The sequence below is a fragment of the Pristiophorus japonicus genome, chromosome 14, assembly GCF_044704955.1.
Source record: "Pristiophorus japonicus isolate sPriJap1 chromosome 14, sPriJap1.hap1, whole genome shotgun sequence".
NCBI lineage: Eukaryota > Metazoa > Chordata > Chondrichthyes > Pristiophoridae > Pristiophorus > Pristiophorus japonicus.
Window position 1 is genome coordinate 78784386 of NC_091990.1, and position 18265 is coordinate 78802650.

An 18265-nucleotide genomic window follows, 5' to 3' on the forward strand; every position below is an offset into this window, starting at 1 on the left:
GAGATCATTAATTAATCCTGTCTCATTACATATTACCAGATCTAAAATAGCCTGCTTCCTGGTTGGTATTGTTCTAAGAAACCATCCTGCGTACACTCCAGGAACTCTTCCTCAAGACTACCTTTTCCAATTTGATATGTCCAATCAATATGAAGACTAAAAGGCCTTCGATAAGGTACCCCATAATAGACTGATGAACAAGGCCAGAGAATGCAGAGTCAGGGGACAAGTAGCAGAATGGATCGCTAGCTGACTTCAAGACAAAAAGCAGAGAGTCGGGGTAAAGGGTAGCTATTCACAGTGGCAGAAGGTGGGTAGTGGTGTTTTACAAGGATCAGTGCTGGACCACTGTTGTTCACAATTTATATTTATGATTTAGACTTTGGAATCAAAAACACAATTTTTGGAATCAAAAGCATAAATTTGCGGATGACACCAAATTGGAGGGATAGTCAATGCTGAGGAGACTGCAACAAATTACAGGAGGACATTAATAACTCTGCAGAATGGGCATATAATTGGCAAATGTTCAACACTGATAAATGTGAGTTATTACATTTTGGTTGGCAGAATAGGGAGGTCACGTATTACTTGGAGGGTGCGAATCTAGGTGGGGTAGAGGAACAAAGGGATCTCGGAGTACAAATACACAAATCACTAAACGTTGCGACACAGGTTAGCAAGGCCATAAAAAAAAGCCAGCGTGGTTTATACAGTAGACACCTCAAATCGCTGGAGAAATACCCCCAACGTTGTCTCTGCAAGACCCTGCAAATCCCCTGGGAGGACAGATGCACCAACGTTAGTGTCCTTGTTCAGGCCAGCATCGAAGCACTGACCACACTCGACCAGCTCCGTTGGGCGGGCCACATTGACACAAGACTCCCTAAGCTAGCGCTCTACTCGGCAAGCGAGCCCCAGGTGGGCAGAGGAAACGTTACAAGGACACCCTCAAAGCCTCCCTGATAAAATGCAACATCCCCACCAACACCTGGGAATCCCTGGCCAAAGACTGCCCGAAGTGGAGGAAGAGCACCTCGAGTCTTGTCGCCGAGAGCATGCAGAAAACAAGCGCAGGCAGTGGAAGGAGCGTGCGGCAAACCAGTCCCACCCAACCTTTCCTTCAACAACTGTCTATCCCACCTGTGACAGACTGTAATTCCTGTATTGGACTGTACAGTCACCTGAGAACTCACTTTTAGAGTGGAAACAAGTCTTCCTCGATTTCGAGGGACTGCCTATGATGATGATGACAAAAAGCAAACCAAACACGCGGCTTTATTTCTAGAGGTATAGAATTGAAAAGTAGGAAAGTTATGCTAAACCTGTATCGAGCCTTGGTTAGACCAGACTTATAGTACAGTTCTGGTCGCCATATTATAAAAAGGATATGGAGGTGCTGGAGAGGGTACAGAGAAGATTTATAAGGATGATACCAGAAATACGAGGCTATACACAGTAGCAAAGGATAAACAGGCTGGGTCTCTTTTCTCTTGAAAAATTAAGGCTGAGGGGTAATAGAGATCTTTGAAATGATGAAAGGTTTTGATGGAGTGGATACAGAGAGAACGTTTCCACTTGTGGGGAAGAGCATAACTAGAGGCCATCAATATAAGGTCGTCACCAAAAAATCCAGTAGGGAATTCAGAAGAAACTTCTTTATCCAAAGAGTGGTGAGAATGTGGAACTCGCTACCACAGGGAGTGGGTGAAGCGAATAGTATCGATGCATTTAAGGGGATGCTAGACAAACATATGAGGGAGAAGGGACTAGAGGTAATGCTGATAGAGTTTGATGAGGAAAGACGGGAGGAGGCTCGAGCGGAGCATAAACGTCAGCATAGGCTTGTTGGGCCGAATTACCTGTTTCTGTGCTGTATATCCTTCATAATGCTACATAAAACTGTTAAGAACAATCGTAATGCTGATGGCTGGGCTGAGCTGGGCAGTTATAGGAAGGGCCAGGGCAGGGCAGTAGCAGCCAGGCACTGATCTTAAACTGCATCAACCAGGAGAGGGTTAAAAGAATCAGGGTCTCAAAAGTGATAGCCGTGGTCTGGTTTTGTAACAGAGACGGGCAATGACTGGAGCGGGAGCTGGAGGCACACGATCAGGTGCCTGGAATCTGTGGGGATAAGGTGTTGAGGTTTTCCCCATGCCCTGTGGGATCACGATAGGCCTGGAGAGAGGATTAAACTTTGCACAGTCTTTCGGTTCTTAATTTAAAGCAAACGTCCTGAATCTGAGCTATGTTTAGGACAGGGCCTGTGATTGCATCTTAGTTCTCAAGCCATCCTCTGTGTTCACGATGAACAGTTACAGTTCAATGAATCTTTCCCTGCAGACATTTTCAGGGTAGTTAATGCAGGCATTACTGAAGGAAGTGGGCCTTCTACTGCCCTATTGGGCAGAGGATTAACTGCTTTTGACAAACAAAGGCCAGATTGGGACGTTAATGGTTTGCAAAATGAGCGTGCTGGCCTTTTCCCACATGTGACTGGTGGGTAAGGATCCGTGCCACTAACTCAGCCATTTACTGTGGGTCTGACCGACTGGTGCCCTGGACTGAGCGGTTAACTATCTTCTCCTGGCGCAAATGGAATGCTTTGGAAATTAAAGGGTGGAGGAAGGTGCAAGAAGGCTCTGCTGGGGACTGCATGCGGTCATTGGTACAAACTGCCCTCTTATTTTCCAGGATTGGGATTCAATCCAGCTTGGATTAATGGGGTGACAGTCTCTTCTGTCAGGCTCCTGATCCGAGGCTTGAGCTGGTGTGGGAGTGACACTGTACCGGGTAATCTCGATGGGGAGGGTTTAAGTAGATGAGCGAATAGAGACAGTTCATCGAATCATAGAATGATACAGCCGTTCGGCCCATCATGCCTGTGCCGACTCTTTAACATAGCTATCCACAGTAATAGAGCGGGAAAACAGGAGGCCTGAGACTGGAAGGAGCGGGAGCAGGGAGACGGGGCCCGAGACTGGAAGGAGCGGGAGCAGGGAGACAGGGGGCCCGAGACTGGAAGGAGCGAGAGCGGGAGCAGGGAGACAGGGTTCCTGAGACTGGAAGGAGCGGGAGCGGAAGCAGGGAGACAGGAGGCCTGAGACTGGAAGGAGCGGGAGTGGGGAGACAGGAGGCCCGAGACTGGAAGGAGCGGGAACGGGAGCAGGGAGACGGGGCTGAGACTGGAAGGAGCGGGAGTGGGGAGACAGGGGGCCCGAGACTGGAAGGAGCGAGAGCAGGGAGACGGGGCCCGAGACCAGAAGGAGTGGGAGCAGAGAGACAGGGGGCCTGAGACTGGAAGGAGCGGGAGCGGAAGCAGGGAGACAGGGGGCCTGAGACTGGAAGGAGCGGGAGCGGAAGCAGGGAGACAGGGGGCCTGAGACTGGAAGGAGCGGGAGCGGAAGCAGGGAGACAGGGGGCCTGAGACTGGAAGGAGCGGGAGCGGAAGCAGGGAGACAGGGGGCCTGAGACTGGAAGGAGCGGGAGTGGGGAGACAGGAGGCCCGAGACTGGAAGGAGCGGGAACGGGAGCAGGGAGACAAGGGACTGAGACTGGAAGGAGTGGGAGCGGGAGTGGGGAGACAGGGGGCCCGAGACTGGAAGGAGCGGGAGCAGGGAGACAGGGGGCCCGAGACTGGAAGAAGCGGGAGTGGAGCGAGAGACAGGAGGCCTGAGACTGGAAGGAGTGGGAATGGAGCGAGAGACAGGAGGCCTGAGACTGGAAGGAGTGGGAACGGAGCGAGAGACAGGAGGCCCGAGACTGGAAGGAGGGAGACAGGGGGCCCGAGACTGGAAGGAGTGGGAACGGAGCGAGAGGCAGGAGGCCTGAAACTGGAAGGAGTGGGAACGGAGCGAGAGACAGGAGGCCCGAGACTGGAGGAGCGAGAGCAGGGAGACAGGAGGCCCGAGACTGGAAGGAGCGAGAGCAGGGAGATGGGAGGCCTGAGACTGGAAGGAGCGAGAGCAGGGAGACAGGAGGCCTGAGACTGGAAGGAGCGAGAGCAGGGAGACAGGGTTCCTGAGACTGGAAGGAGCGGGAGCGGAAGCAGGGAGACAGGAGGCCTGAGACTGGAAGGAGCGGGAGTGGGGAGACAGGAGGCCCGAGACTGGAAGGAGCGGGAACGGGAGCAGGGAGACAGGGGACTGAGACTGGAAGGAGCGGGAGTGGGGAGACAGGGGGCCCGAGACTGGAAGGAGCGGGAGCAGGGAGACAGGGGGCCCGAGACTGGAAGAAGCGGGAGTGGAGCGAGAGACAGGAGGCCTGAGACTGGAAGGAGTGGGAATGGAGCGAGAGACAGGAGGCCTGAGACTGGAAGGAGTGGGAACGGAGCGAGAGACAGGAGGCCCGAGACTGGAAGGAGTGGGAACCGAGCGAGAGACAGGAGGCCTGAGACTGGAAGGAGTGGGAACGGAGCGAGAGACAGGAGGCCCGAGACTGGAAGGAGGGAGACAGGAGGCCTGAGACTGGAAGGAGCGAGAGCAGGGAGACCGGAGGCCTGAGAATGGAAGGAGCGAGAGCAGGGAGACAGGGTTCCTGAGACTGGAAAGAGTGGGAACGGAGCGAGAGACAGGAGGCCCGAGACTGGAAGGAGCGAGAGCAGGGAGACAGGAGGCCTGAGACTGGAAGGAGCGAGAGCAGGGAGACAGGAGGCCTGAGACTGGAAGGAGCGAGAGCAGGGAGACAGGGTTCCTGAGACTGGAAGAAGTGGGAACGGAGCGAGAGACAGGAGGCCTGAGACTGGAAGGAGCGGGAACAGGGAAACAGGAGGCCCGAGACTAGAAGGAGCGGGGAGACAGGAGGCCTGAGACTGGAAGGAGCGAGAGCATAGAGACAGGAGGCCTGAGACTGGAAGGAGTGGGAACGGAGCGAGAGACAGGAGGCCTGAGACTGGAAGGATCGGGAACAGGGAGACAGGAGGCCTGAGACTGGAAGGAGCGGGAGTGAGAGCGGGGCGACAGGAGGCCTGAGACTGGAAGGAGCGAGAGTGAGAGCGGGGAGACAGGAGGCCTGAGACTGGAAGGAGCGAGAGTGAGAGCGGGGAGACAGAGGGCCTGAGACTGGAAGGAGCGAGAGTGAGAGCGGGGAGACAGAGGGCCTGAGACTGGAAGGAGCGAGAGTGAGAGCGGGGAGACAGAGGGCCTGAGACTGGAAGGAGCGAGAGTGAGAGCGGGGAGACAGAGGGCCTGAGACTGGAAGGAGCGGGGAGACAGAGGGCCTGAGACTGGAAGGTGCGAGAGTGAGAGCGGGGAGACAGAGGGCCTGAGACTGGAAGGAGCGAGAGTGAGAGTGGGGAGACAGAGGGCCTGAGACTGGAAGGAGCGAGAGTGAGAGCGGGGAGACAGAGGGCCTGAGACTGGAAGGAACGAGAGTGAGAGCGGGGAGACAGGGCCTGAGACTGGAAGGAGCGGGGAGACAGAGGGCCTGAGACTGGAAGGTGCGAGAGTGAGAGCGGGGAGACAGAGGGCCTGAGACTGGAAGGAGCGAGAGTGAGAGTGGGGAGACAGAGGGCCTGAGACTGGAAGGAGCGAGAGTGAGAGCGGGGAGACAGAGGGCCTGAGACTGGAAGGAACGAGAGTGAGAGCGGGGAGACAGGGCCTGAGACCGGAAGGAGCGGGAACGGAGCCGAGAGGTTCCAATTCAAAAACAGCAAAAACAAATCAAAGAGAGCAGGTAGGTGATTGGTTGGTGAGTGTTACAGCTTTTCTTTGCTGCCTAAGTTAGGGAAGTGGTTAAATTAAGAGCTGAAAAACTAACGTGCTTGTACTTATTCAATTAATAACTTAAAACATAAAATAATTAAACAATAAAACTAAAAATGTAACCAATTAATAAATAAAACACGGTTAGAGAGGGCAGGGCAGGTGGTGCATTGTAACTGCAGCATGTGGGAGTTGGCGGGGTGCATCGCGATCCTGAGCACCCACATCTGCAGTAAGTGTCTGCAACTCGAGGAACTTCGGCTCAGAGTTGTTGAGCTAGAGTGCGAGCTGCAGACATTGCGATGCATCAGGGAGAGGGGGCGAGTTACCTGGACACTTTGCTTCACCAGGCAGTCTCATCCTTAAGGTTCAATAGTACTTTCGAGTTAATCAATGGTCAGGGACAGGAGGGTATGGGGACCCAGAAGTAGTGATGGAGGAGCCTCAGGCCTTAACCCTGTCCAACAGGTACGAGGTACTTGCTCCCTGTATAGATGAGGAAAAGGACTGCAGGGAGGATGGGCAAACTGACCATCGTGGTACAGGAGGCCATTCAAGTGGGAGGCAAAGAGAGGAGTGTGGTAGTGGTAGGGAACAGTACAGGGGGATAGATACTGATCTCTGCAGCCACGCCAGGGAGTTCTGGAGGTTGTGTTGCCTGCCTGATGCCAAGGTTAAGGATATCTCCTTGTGGATGGAAAAGAACTTGGAGTGGGTGGGGGAGGATCCAGTTGTCGTGGTCCGTGTAGGAACCAATGACATAGGTAGAACTAAAAATGGGGTTCTACTGAGGGAGTTTGAGGAGCTAGGGTCTAAATTAATAAGCAGAACCTCAAGGGTAATAATCTCTGGATTACTACCTGAGCCACATGCAAATTGGCATAGGGTCAAGCAGATCAGAGAGTTCCAAAAGCAAAATACTGTGGATGCTGGAATCTGAAATAAAAACACACAATGCTGAAAATCTCAGTGGGTCAGGCAGCATCTGTGGAGAGAAAATAATAGAGTTAACATTTCGGGTCGATAACCCTTCGGCAGAACTCTTCTGACGAAGGGTCACATACCGAAACGTTAACTCTGTTTTTCTCTCCACAGATGCTGCCTGACCCGCTGAGATTTTCAGCATTCTGTGTTTTTAGATCAGAGAGTTAAATGTGTGGCTCAAAGGGCTCAATCCTGGCCTGGAGTTGCTGTATTTTAGGAGTAACCTGCTTTTTCTGGCGTAACTTAAAAATCCCCAATCAGTTTGCACCAGCGTAACTCACTTAGTTATGTTTTTTTAGGTTCGTTTTTTTTCTCTCAAAAGGTGGGGGGGGGGTTACCAGCCACCTACGTCAGTTCTGCCCATTCAGGCAACTTTGGCCAGCTAATAGTTACTCCATTTCTACTTAGGCCAACGTATGTGGCCACTTCAAAAAACCCTTGCGGAGAGTTAAAGGAATCGGCACAGGGAGGTACATCGGAGGCCACTCGGACTGGGCTAGGGGCGGGACAACGCACCGGGAGGCCACTCGGCCTGGGCTAGGAGTGGGCAGGAGAACTGATAGTGCTCCTGCCTGCCTGTGATTTCTATCAGTTCTCCTGCCTGTCCCTAGCCCAACAAAGGAGGCAGAGTAAGTGCAGAGAATTTGACCTAAAGGAGCCCAGCAACACAGGGAGAAAGAACATCGCCATGCTCTCAGACTGACGGAGAGACCTACATCAGTTGGGACTGTTGTTGCAGACTCGCAGCGCTACTGCGCGTGCGCGGACATCACCAGCGGCCTCCACTGCGCATGTGCAGACGTCCCGGCACATTTTCCAGCGCAGAACGACTGGTCACGCTGCGCGACTGCAGTGAAGAGGCCGGACAGTGGCCAAAGTTCCAACATTTTTTTCGGCGCATCTGGGAACCTACATAAGCGGCGCGACTCCGGTAAGTATGCCGACAAATGGGCTCGGCCAAAATTGAGCCCAAAGAGTGGGGGGAAGGGTTTTGAATCCTTGGCGCACTGGAACCAGTACTGGGGAAAGAGGGAGCTGGTCCATTGGGATGGGATCCACTTAAACTGGGCTGGGACCAGTGTCCTGGCGAAACGAATAACTAGGGCTTTAAACTAAAAAATGGGTGGAGGGGGGCGTGCATCAGGTGAGGTTAAATTTTGATATTTAACGAGAAAGTTCAGTGCGATAGAGCTGTGTAGCAGTTTGGGTAAAAATAAGCAGAGGGTGACAGGAAGGGACAGAGAATTTAATGGTAGCAGTGCAGCAGAGAATAAGGTCAAAGCAGGCTCTTTATAAGAATATAAGAAATAGGAGCAGGAGTAGGCCATATGGCTCCTCAAGCCCGATCCGATCATGGACTCAGGTCCACTTCCCCGCCCACTCCCCATAACCCCTTATTTCCTTATCGGTTAATAAACTGTCTATTTCTGTCTTAAATTTATTCACTGTCCCAGCTTCCACAGCTCTCTGAGGCAGCGAATTCCACTGATTTACAACCCTCAGAGAAGAAATTCCTCCTCATCTAATTTTTAAATGGGCAGCCCCTTATTCTGAGATTATGCTCCCTAGTTTTAGTATCCCCCATCAGTGGAAACATTCTCTCTGCATCCACCTTGTCAAGCCCCCTGATAATATTATACGTTTCGATAAGATCATCTCTCAATCTTCTGAATTCCAATGAGTAGAGGCCCAACCTATTCAACCTTTCCTTTTAGGTCAACCCCCTCATCTCTGGAATCAACCTAGTGAACCTTCTCTGAACTGCCTCCAAAGCAAGTATATCCTTTCGTAAATATGTAAACCAAAACTGCACGCAGTATTCCAGGTCCGCCCTTACCAATACGCTGTATAATTGTAGCAAGACTTCCCTGTCTTTATATTCCATCCCCTTTGCAATAAATGCCAAGATTCCATTGGCCTTCCTGATCACTTGCTGTACCTGCATACTAACCTTTTGTGTTTCGTGCACAAGTACCCCCAGGTCCTGCTGTACTGCAGCACTTTGCAATCTATCTCCATTTAAATAATAACTTGCTTTTTGATTTTTTTTTACCTCACACTTTCCAACATTATACTCCATCTGCCAAACTTAGCCTGTCTATGTCCTTTTGCAGATTTTTTGTGTCCTCTTCACACATTGCTTTTCCTCCCATCTTTGTGTCATCAGAAAACTTGGCTATGTTACACTCGGTCCCTTCTTCCAAGTCGTTAATATAGATTGTAAATAGTTGGGGTCCCAGCACTGATCCCTGTGGCACCCCACTAGTTATTGATTGCCAACCCGAGAATGACCCATTGATCCTGGCTCTCTGTTTTCTATTAGTTAGCCAACCCTCCATCCATGCTAATATATTACCCCCAACCCCGTGAACTTTTATCTTGTGCAGTAACCTTTTTTGTGGCACCTTGTCAAAAGCCTTCTGGAAGTCCAAATACACCACATCCACTGGTTCCCCTGTATCCACCCTGTTCGTTACATTCTCAAATCATTCCAGAAAATTTGTCAAACATGACTTGCCCTTCATAAATCCATGCTGACTCTGCCTGACCGAATTATGCTTTTCCAAATGTCATACTACTGCTTCTTTAATAATGGACTCCAAAATTTTCCCAACCACAGATGTTAGGCTAACTGCTCTATAGTTTCCTGCTTTTTGTCTGCCTCCTTTTTTAAATAGGGGTGTTACATTTTCAGTTTTCCAATCTGCTGGGACCTCCCCAGAATCCAGGGAATTTTGGTAAATTACAACCAATGCATCCACTATCCCTGCCGCTACTTCTCTTACTTATCTGTATGCGTGAAGCATAACAAGAGAACGAGTGGCACAAATAGAGATAAATGGGTTTGATCTAATAGCCATTGCAGAGATGTGGTTGCAAGGTGACCAAGGTTGGGAGCTAAATATTCCAGGGTATCTGACGTTTTGAAAAAACAGGCAGAATGGTAAAGGAGAGGGGTGGGGGGGTTAGCCATGATTAAGGATGACATATGGACAGTAGAGAGAAAGGATCTCAGCTCGGGAGATCAGGAAGTAGAATCAGTATGGTGGAGATAAGGAATAACAAGGGGCAGAAAGCACTGGTGGGAGTGGTATATAGGACCCCTAACAGTAGCTATACAGTTGGACAGAATATTAATCAGAAATAGTAGGAGCTTGTAACAAGGTAATGCAATAATCGTGGGGGATTTAATCTTTATATAGACTAGAAAAAATCAAATTGGCAAAGGTAGTCTGGAGAACGAGTTCATGGAATGCATTCAGGACCGTTTCTTAGAACAATACGTCATGGAACCAACCAGGGAACAGGCTATTTTAGATCTTGTATTGTGTAATGAGACAGGGTTAATTAGCAATCTCATAGTAAAGGAGCCTCTCGGGCAGAGTGATCATAATATGATAGAATTTCATGTTACGTTTGAGAGTGACTTGCCTAAGTCCGAAACTGGAGTCTTAAACTTAAATAAGGCCAGCTACACAGGTATGAAGGGTGAGTTAGCTAAGGTAGATTGGAAAAATAGATTATAAGGTACGGCAGTAGATAAGCAGTGGCTAACATTTAAAGAAATGTTTAATAATTCTCAACAAAAATACAATCCATTGCGAGACAAAAACTACGCAGGAAAAGTGATCCATCCGTGGCTAACTAAAGAAGTATAGCATGAGATTGAAAGAAGAAGCTTATAATGTTGTGAAGAAAAGTAGTAAGCCTGAGGATTGGGAGAGTTCCAGAAACCAGCAAAGGATGAACAAAACAATGATAAGGGAAAAAATAGTCAGAAAACTAGCAAGAAATATAAAAACAGATTGTAAGAGCTTCTACAAGTATGTAAAAAGGAAGAGAGTAGCAAAAGTAAACATTGGTCCCTTAGAGACTGAGACAGGAGAAATTATTATGGGGAATAAGGAAATGGCAGAAACGTTAAATAAATATTTTGTATCTGTCTTCACGTAGAAAACGCAAAAAGCATACCTAAAATGATGGGGAACCAAGGGTCTAATGAGGGTGAGGAACTTAATGTAATTAATATAAGTAGAGAAAAACTACTAGAGAAACTAATGGGACTAAAAGCCGCCAAATCCCCTGGACCTGACGGCCTACATCCCAGGGTGCTAAAAGAGGTGGCTGCAGAGATAGTGGATGCATTGGTTTTGATCTTTCAAAAATTCCCTAGATTCTAGAACGGTCCCAGCGGATTGGAAGGTAGAAAATGAAACACCGCTATTCAGGAAAGGGGGGAGAGAGAAAACAGAGAACTTACAGGCCAGTTAGCCTGACACCAATCGTCAGGAAAATGCTGGAATCCATTGTTAAGGAAGTGGTGTCAGGGCACTTAGAAAATCATACCATGATTACATAGAAACATAGAAAATAGGTGCAGGAGCAGGCCATTCAGCCCTTCTAGCCTGCACCGCCATTCAATGAGTTCATGGCTGAACATGAAACTTCAGTACCCCCTTCCTGCTTTCTCGCCATAACCCTTGATCCCCCGAGTAGTAAGGACTTCATCTAACTCCCTTTTGAATATATTTAGTGAATTGGCCTCAACTACTTTCTGTGGTAGAGAATTCCACAGGTTCACCACTCTCTGGGTGAAGAAGTTTCTCCTCATCTCGGTCCTAAATGGCTTACCCCTTATCCTCAGACTGTGACCCCTGGTTCTGGACTTCCCCAACATTGGGAACATTCTTTCTGCATCTAACCTGTCTAAACCCGTCAGAATTTTAAACGTTAGGCAGAGTCAACATGGTTTTATGAAAGGGAAATCGTGTTTGACAAATTTATTAGAGTTTTTTGAGGATGTAACTAGCAGGGTAGATAAATGGGAACCAGTGGATGTTGTATATTTGGATTTCCAAAAGGCATTCGATAAGGTGCCACATAAAAGGTTATTACACAAGATAAGGGCTAATGGGTGGTAATGTATTAGCATGGATAGAGGATTGGCTAACCGACAGACAACAGAGAGTCGGGATAAACGCGTCTTTTTCAGGTTGGCAAACAGTAACTAGTGGGATGCCGCAAGGATCAGTGCTGGGCCTCAGCTATTTATAATCTATATTAATGATTCAGGTGAAGGGACTGAGTGTAATGTATCCAAGTTTGCTACTGATACAAAGCTAGGTGGGACAGTAAGCTGTGAGGAGAACACCAAGTGTCTGCAGAGGGATATAGATAGACTGAGTGAGTGGGCAGTAAGGTGGCAGATGGTGTATAATGTGAGGAAGAATAGAAAAACAGAATATTTTTTAAATGGTGAGAAACTTTTAAATGTTGGTGTTCAGAGATATTTGGGTGTCCTCGTGCAAGAAACACAAAGCTAGCATGTCGGTACAGCAAGTAACAAGGAAGGCGAATGGCATATTGTCCTTTATTTCAAGGGGTTTGGAGTATAAGTGTAAAGAAGTCTTGCTACAATTGTAGAGCGCCTTGATGAGACCAAACCTGGTGTGCTGTGCACTGTTTAGGTCTCCGTATCTGAGGAAGGATATACTTGCCTTGGAGGCGATACAATGAAGGTTCACCAGACTGATTCCTGGGATGAGAGGGTTGTCTTATGATGAGCGATTGTGTAGAATGGGCCTATACTCTCTGGAGTTTAGAACAATGAGAGGTGATCTCATTGAAACATACAAGATTCTGAAGGTAGATGCTGAGAGGTTGTTTCCCTGGGGCTGGAGTGTATAGAACTAGGGGGCACAGTCTCAGGATAAGGGGTCGGCCATTTAAGACCGAGATGAGGAGGAATTTCTTCACTCAGAGGGTTGTGTATCTTTGGAATTCTCTGCCTCAGAGGGCTGTGGATGTTGAGTCTCTGAATATATTCAAGGCTGAAATAGATAGATTTTTGGAGTCTAGGTGAATCAATTATTGATCTTATTGAATAATGGAACAGGCTCAAGGGGCCGTATGGCCTACTCCTGCTCCTATTTCTTATGTTCTTATGTAAAGGAAACCGAACCATCTCATAAATCATGAAAAACTCACTAAAATCATGAGATTTGATAAATTATGCGGCTGAAATTCAGGCATGCCAGAAAGCTGGCACACGCCTTCGGACCGATTTTCTCCACTTTAAACTTTTTTCCCAGTTGGGCCAGAAGTCGGTCATAATGGGGGCGGAAGTTGGAGCGGGACCGAGTCTCACTCAGCAGTGGATCGGGGAAGACGCAACGACATGTGTGCATCACCACGCTCTCCCTTTCACTTACAGGGGAGAGTGTTTGGAATTTTTTAATTTCGGCTCACTAAGCCACCAGGGAGGGTTTTGGCCAGGCCAGCGGCCTGGCACCTAAGAGAAAGTGCCAGGATGCTTGTTGGTGGCCCGGCCAAACCAGGGGGCAATAATCAACCGGCTAATCGGAAAGTCGGCCGGCAAAAATATTAACATGGTGGCCGCGGCAGTGGGCCTTCCCCTTGAAGAGCCGCCGCGTTGCTGGGCCGCAGTCAGGAGTCAGAAGATGGTGCACCGACAGAAAAAGCTGTCAGGGACACCGTCCAGTGGCTCATGGATTTTCTAAACAAAATTTGGTGCGGGAGATCGGCGGCGCACGCATTGACGACCCGCTAGCAGCAGTCGACAGCAGCGGGGCAGAAGTGGGGACAGGCCGAAAAATCCCCGACCTGAATTTGGGTCGGGATGGCCAATGGACTGTAGCGCAGCGGCCACTTGATTCCGCCACATGGCTGCAAAACGGCGGAAACGGGCCTTAAGCAGACCCTGAATTTCGGCCCCCATGAGTTGCTAATTTTTTCAAACATAAAGCAATATAGATTCTCATTAGTGGCTATATTTCATCTCACAGGTCAGCTCTTTACAAAACCTGTATTACTGCATCTGAAAATGCTTTACAAAAAGCTTTAAAAATCCTACCCATTATTACCACGCTGCCATGCATCTCAGTTTCAGGTTACGACTAATATAAATTAGTTATATAATTAAGCGTATATATTTATGGCTCGGGCCAGCTGGACGAGGAGAGCATAACACCCACTGCCCGCCTGTTTGATGCCTGATGTTAAAATCAAGCCTCAAATCGCCTGTGAACTAAAACCTACGCTATTATACATGTTGTGTCTGTGGTAGTCCAGAAGTAACAATACATTTTATCGTTGTTGGCCCCCACCATAAACTCTGCTCCGTGTCACTGACTCCATCCTCCTCCCTAGCCACTCATTCAGGCTGAAGCAGACAGTACAAGACCTTGACCTCTGTTTGATTCAGAGCTGAGCTCCAAACACCACATCCTGCCCATCACCACAACTTGCCTCCATCTCTGCAACACTCCCACCTCAACTCCTGCACTGCTGAAAACCTTTATCCAAGCTTATTTATCTTCAGTGCCCCCTCTCTCGCTCTGACTCACCTACCCATAATTTCTGACTTGTCCAAAATTTAGCTACTCTTGTTCTTGTCTGTACTCAGTCCTGTTCACCCTTTCCCCCCATTTTCACAAGCTAACTTTGGCTGCATGCCCCCCCCCCCCCCCCCCCAAACACTTTTAAAATTTTGTCGGTAGCTTCAAATCCCTTCATGGCCTCAACCCAACCTTCTGCACCCTCCTCCAGTTTTATACCCCTCCTGCATCCTTTAGCCTTTTGACTCTGGACTTTTGTGCGTTCGCCGTCCCCTCCCCTCACCATTGGTGGCAGAACCTGCAGCTGCCTCATCTCTTTCTCTGGAACTCCCTCTCGAAACCCCTCCACCTCTTGCTTCATCGCCCCACCTTGAAAAACAAGCTCAATACACTATGTGTAATTTTAGCCAAAATAAAGTGAAGACAATTTAAGAAAATAAATGTCTGATGCCTTTGAACTGATAGAGTCCACATTCGAATTCTTCCATAGAATATTTTGTGTGTACTGTGGTCTTTGTGCAGGATTTAGTGTTCATATTTCCGACATCTACTTTCATTAACTTTCCTCTTTTTGCTGCAACTCCCTCACAGCTTAGTTTCTGAATTTCACACATGGACTAAAGGAATCCTTCTGTTGCACACCTCGTAGTTTTGAAACAGTTGGCCCCTTCCCCTGTGAATGTAGGTGGAAGAATCATGAAAGGGTTCATAAAATGGTTCTAGGAATCAATAAGAAAAGACAGACTTGGTTTCCCGTGAGAAAGTAGTGGACAAAGTAGCTTGTGTGACCATCACTGATAAACAAGGGTTTATGGCCATGACTTGATAAGGTGCACATTTGCTTCGTGTGATTAAGCTGGGCTATTCCGCTCGTAAAAGCATAAAGTGTTCTAAAGATAAACAGGCTATCAATTCATGAAGCCCTAGTAACACACTGTGATTGATGAAGCGGGCCATACCTCCTCTAGTTTGTAAGAATAAAAGGGATGCGTCTGTGAGGATAGGCAGACCTTTTGTCTGCCTGCCCCGGAATCTGTAGACTCTGTGCTGGCAGTTTGGTAACAGGTCCGAAGCTGCTTCAATAAAGACGTAAAGATTGAAGGTATCTGACTCGATTATTGTCGAATGCAGCTGACCACCCGAACTAGGACTTAACACCCCTCCCCCCTGGACCATCCTGCAGGGTCAATCAGTCCGTGTCTTATGGCCACGCTTTCTCTATGCATTGCTTAGATTCCATCAAAATGTACCTGTCAATCAATCAGTGTCCAGGTAACAGGAGCCTGTCCCCTGTCGAAATTGGAACATTATATATAGATTGGAGGTGCGCGAAGTTCATTTTTTCTGTATAGAAGTTCAGGTTTGGAATTAATCAACTGTTCAACTCGTGAGTTTTCTGAGCTGAATCGTCAGATTACGAATTGTGGTGGATTTTTAAAAATTGCGTGTTTCGCGCTTAAATCGTGAGAGTTGGCATTACTATATCCAATTAGTCCCACTCTCCTGCCCTTTCTCCATAGCCCTGTAATTGTTTTACCTTTCAAGTATTTTGAAAGTTGCTATTGAATCTGCTCCCACTGCCCGTTCAGGCAGTGCGTTCATGATCACAACAACTCGCTGTGTAAGAAAAAATATGTTTCTGCATGTGTCCTCTGGTTCTTTTACCAATCACCTTAAATCTGTGTCCTCTGGTTCTTTTACCAATCACCTTAAATCTGTGTCCTCTGGTTGCTGACCCTCTACCACTGGAAACACTTTCTCCTTATTTATCAAAACCGTCCATGATTTTTAACACCTCTATTAAATTACCTCTTAACCTTCTTTGCTCTAAGGAGAACAACCCCAGTTTCTCCAGTCTCTCCACATAACTGACATCACTCACCCCTGGTACCATTCGAGTAAATCTCCTCTGCACCCTTTCTAAAGCCTTGACATTTTTCCTAAAGTGTGGTGCCCAGAATTGACCACAATACTCCAGCTGGGGCTGATCCAGTTTAAAAAAACGATTTAGCATAGCTTCCTTGCTTTGGTACTCTATTCCTCTATTAATAAAGCCAAGGATCCCATATGCTCTTTTAACCGCCTTCTCAACTTATCTTGCCATCTTTATAGATTTGTGTATATACACCCCCTTTAGAATTGTACCATTTAGTTTATATTGCCTCTCCTCATTCTTCCTATCACAATGTATCACTTCACACTTCATCTGCCATGTGTCTGCCCATATCACCAGTCTGTCTCTGTCCTCCTGAAGTCCGTTATTATCTTCCTCATTGTTTACTACATTGCCGAATTTTGTATCACCTGCAGCTTTGAAATTATGCCCTATATACCAAATGTAAGGTCATTAATATATATTGAAAGGAAGCAGTGGTCCTAATACTGACCCGTGGGGAACACCATTGTATATTTCCCTCCAGTCTGAAAAACCACTGTTCACCACTACTCTGTTTTCTGTCCCTGAACCAATTTTGTATCCGCTGTCCTTTTAATTCCATAGGCTTTAATTTTGCTAACAAGTCTATTCTGTGGTACTTTGTCAAACACCTTTTGAAAGTCCATATACACAGCATCAACGTCACTATCCTCATCAACCCACTCTGCTACTTCATCAAATAACTCAATCAAGTTAGTCAAAAACCATTTGCCTTTAACAAATCCGTGCTGACCTTCATTTATTAGCCCATACTTTTCCAAATGCCCATTAATTGTGTCTCAACGATTCCCCACCACCGATGTTAGTCTGACTGGCCTATAGTTACTGGGTTTATCCCTCATACTTTTAAAACTGGGTTATAACATTTGCAATCCTCCAGTCCTCTGTCACCACGCCCTTATTCAAGAAGGATTGGAAGATTGTAGCCAGAGCCTCCGCAATTTCCACCTCAATGGCCTTGGGTTTCCCATCTAGACCGTGTGACTTCTCTACTTTGAGGACTGTACACTTTTTAAGTACATCACCTTTGCCTATTATTATCCTATCAAATATTGCAACATTGGCAGCATTCTGTTCTCTAGTGAAGACATGCAAAGTTCGATTGGTACTTCAGCTATGCCCTCTGTCTTCACACGGAGATCTCCTGTGAGGTCCCCAATCAGCCCCACCCTTCCTCTTGACTATTTTACTATTTATTTATCAAAGACTTTTGGATTCCCTCTTAAGTTGACCTCTAATCTGTTCTCACAATCTTTTTCTTTGCCCCTCTTATTCCCTTTTTTAGATCTCCTCTGTACTTTCTATATTCAGTTTGGTCCTCTACTGTATTATGAACCTTACAATTACCATAAACCTTTTTCTGTCTCATTTTAATCTCTATATCTTTAGTCATTCAAGGAGCTCAAGCTTTGGATACCCTTCCTTTTCCCCTCATAGGATTGTGTCTAGACTGTATCCGAACCATCTCTTCTTTAAAGACCTCCCATTGTTCAGTTACTGTTCTCGAACAAGCCAACATCCCCAGCATTGAAGCACTGACCACACTCGATCAGCTCCGTTGGGCGGGCCACATTGTCCGCATACCCGACACAAGACTCCCAAAGCAAGTGCTCTACTCGGAACTCCTATACAGCAAACGAGCCCCAGGTGGGCCGAGGAAACATTACAAGGACACCCTCAAAGCCTCCCTGATAAAGTGCAACATCCCCACTGACACCTGGGAGTCGCTGGCTAAAGACCGCCCTAAGCGGAGGAAGAGCATCCAGGAGGGTGCTGAGCACCTCGAGTCTTGTCGCCAAGAGCATGCAGAAAACAAGCACAGGCAGTGGGAGGAGCGTGCGGCAAACCAGTCCCACCCACCCTTTCCTTCAACCACTGTCTGTCCCAACTGTGACAGAGACTGTAATTCCCATATTGGACTGTACAGTCACCTGAGAACGCACCTTTGGAGTGGAAGTAAGCCTTTCTCGATTTTGAGGGACTGCCTATGATGATGATGATGTTTTCCTATCAATTTTTGATTCCAATCCAGCTGGGCCAGATTCCTTTTCAACTCACTGAAGTTAGATTTCCTCCAGTTAAGTATTTACACTTGATTGTACCTTGTCCTTTTCCACAACTAGTACTAAACCTGCATACATCATAGCCGAGAATATTAAGTTCCAAATCCTCCACTTCTTTGAGCCAGGTCTCTGTTATTGTCACTATATCATAGTCCCACATGGTGATTTTTTTCGCCTGCAGCTAACCAAACTTATTTGCCATGCATTCTAAACCCATCATAG

The 18265-nt window shown here is 47.7% G+C and overlaps 1 protein-coding gene across 1 annotated transcript in view; it reads left to right on the forward strand.

The window, feature by feature from the left end:
- The window catches only part of LOC139279416 (chitinase domain-containing protein 1-like), a 64361-nt gene extending 46311 nt beyond the window's left edge, over positions 1 to 18050 (forward strand). Inside the window, exon 6 of the mRNA XM_070898527.1 lies at positions 17418 to 18050. Within this exon, the coding sequence (XP_070754628.1) occupies positions 17418 to 17429 (12 nt within the window). The 3' untranslated portion in view covers positions 17430 to 18050. The remainder of the gene's footprint in view (positions 1 to 17417) is intronic.
- Positions 18051 to 18265: the final 215 nt, after the last annotated feature.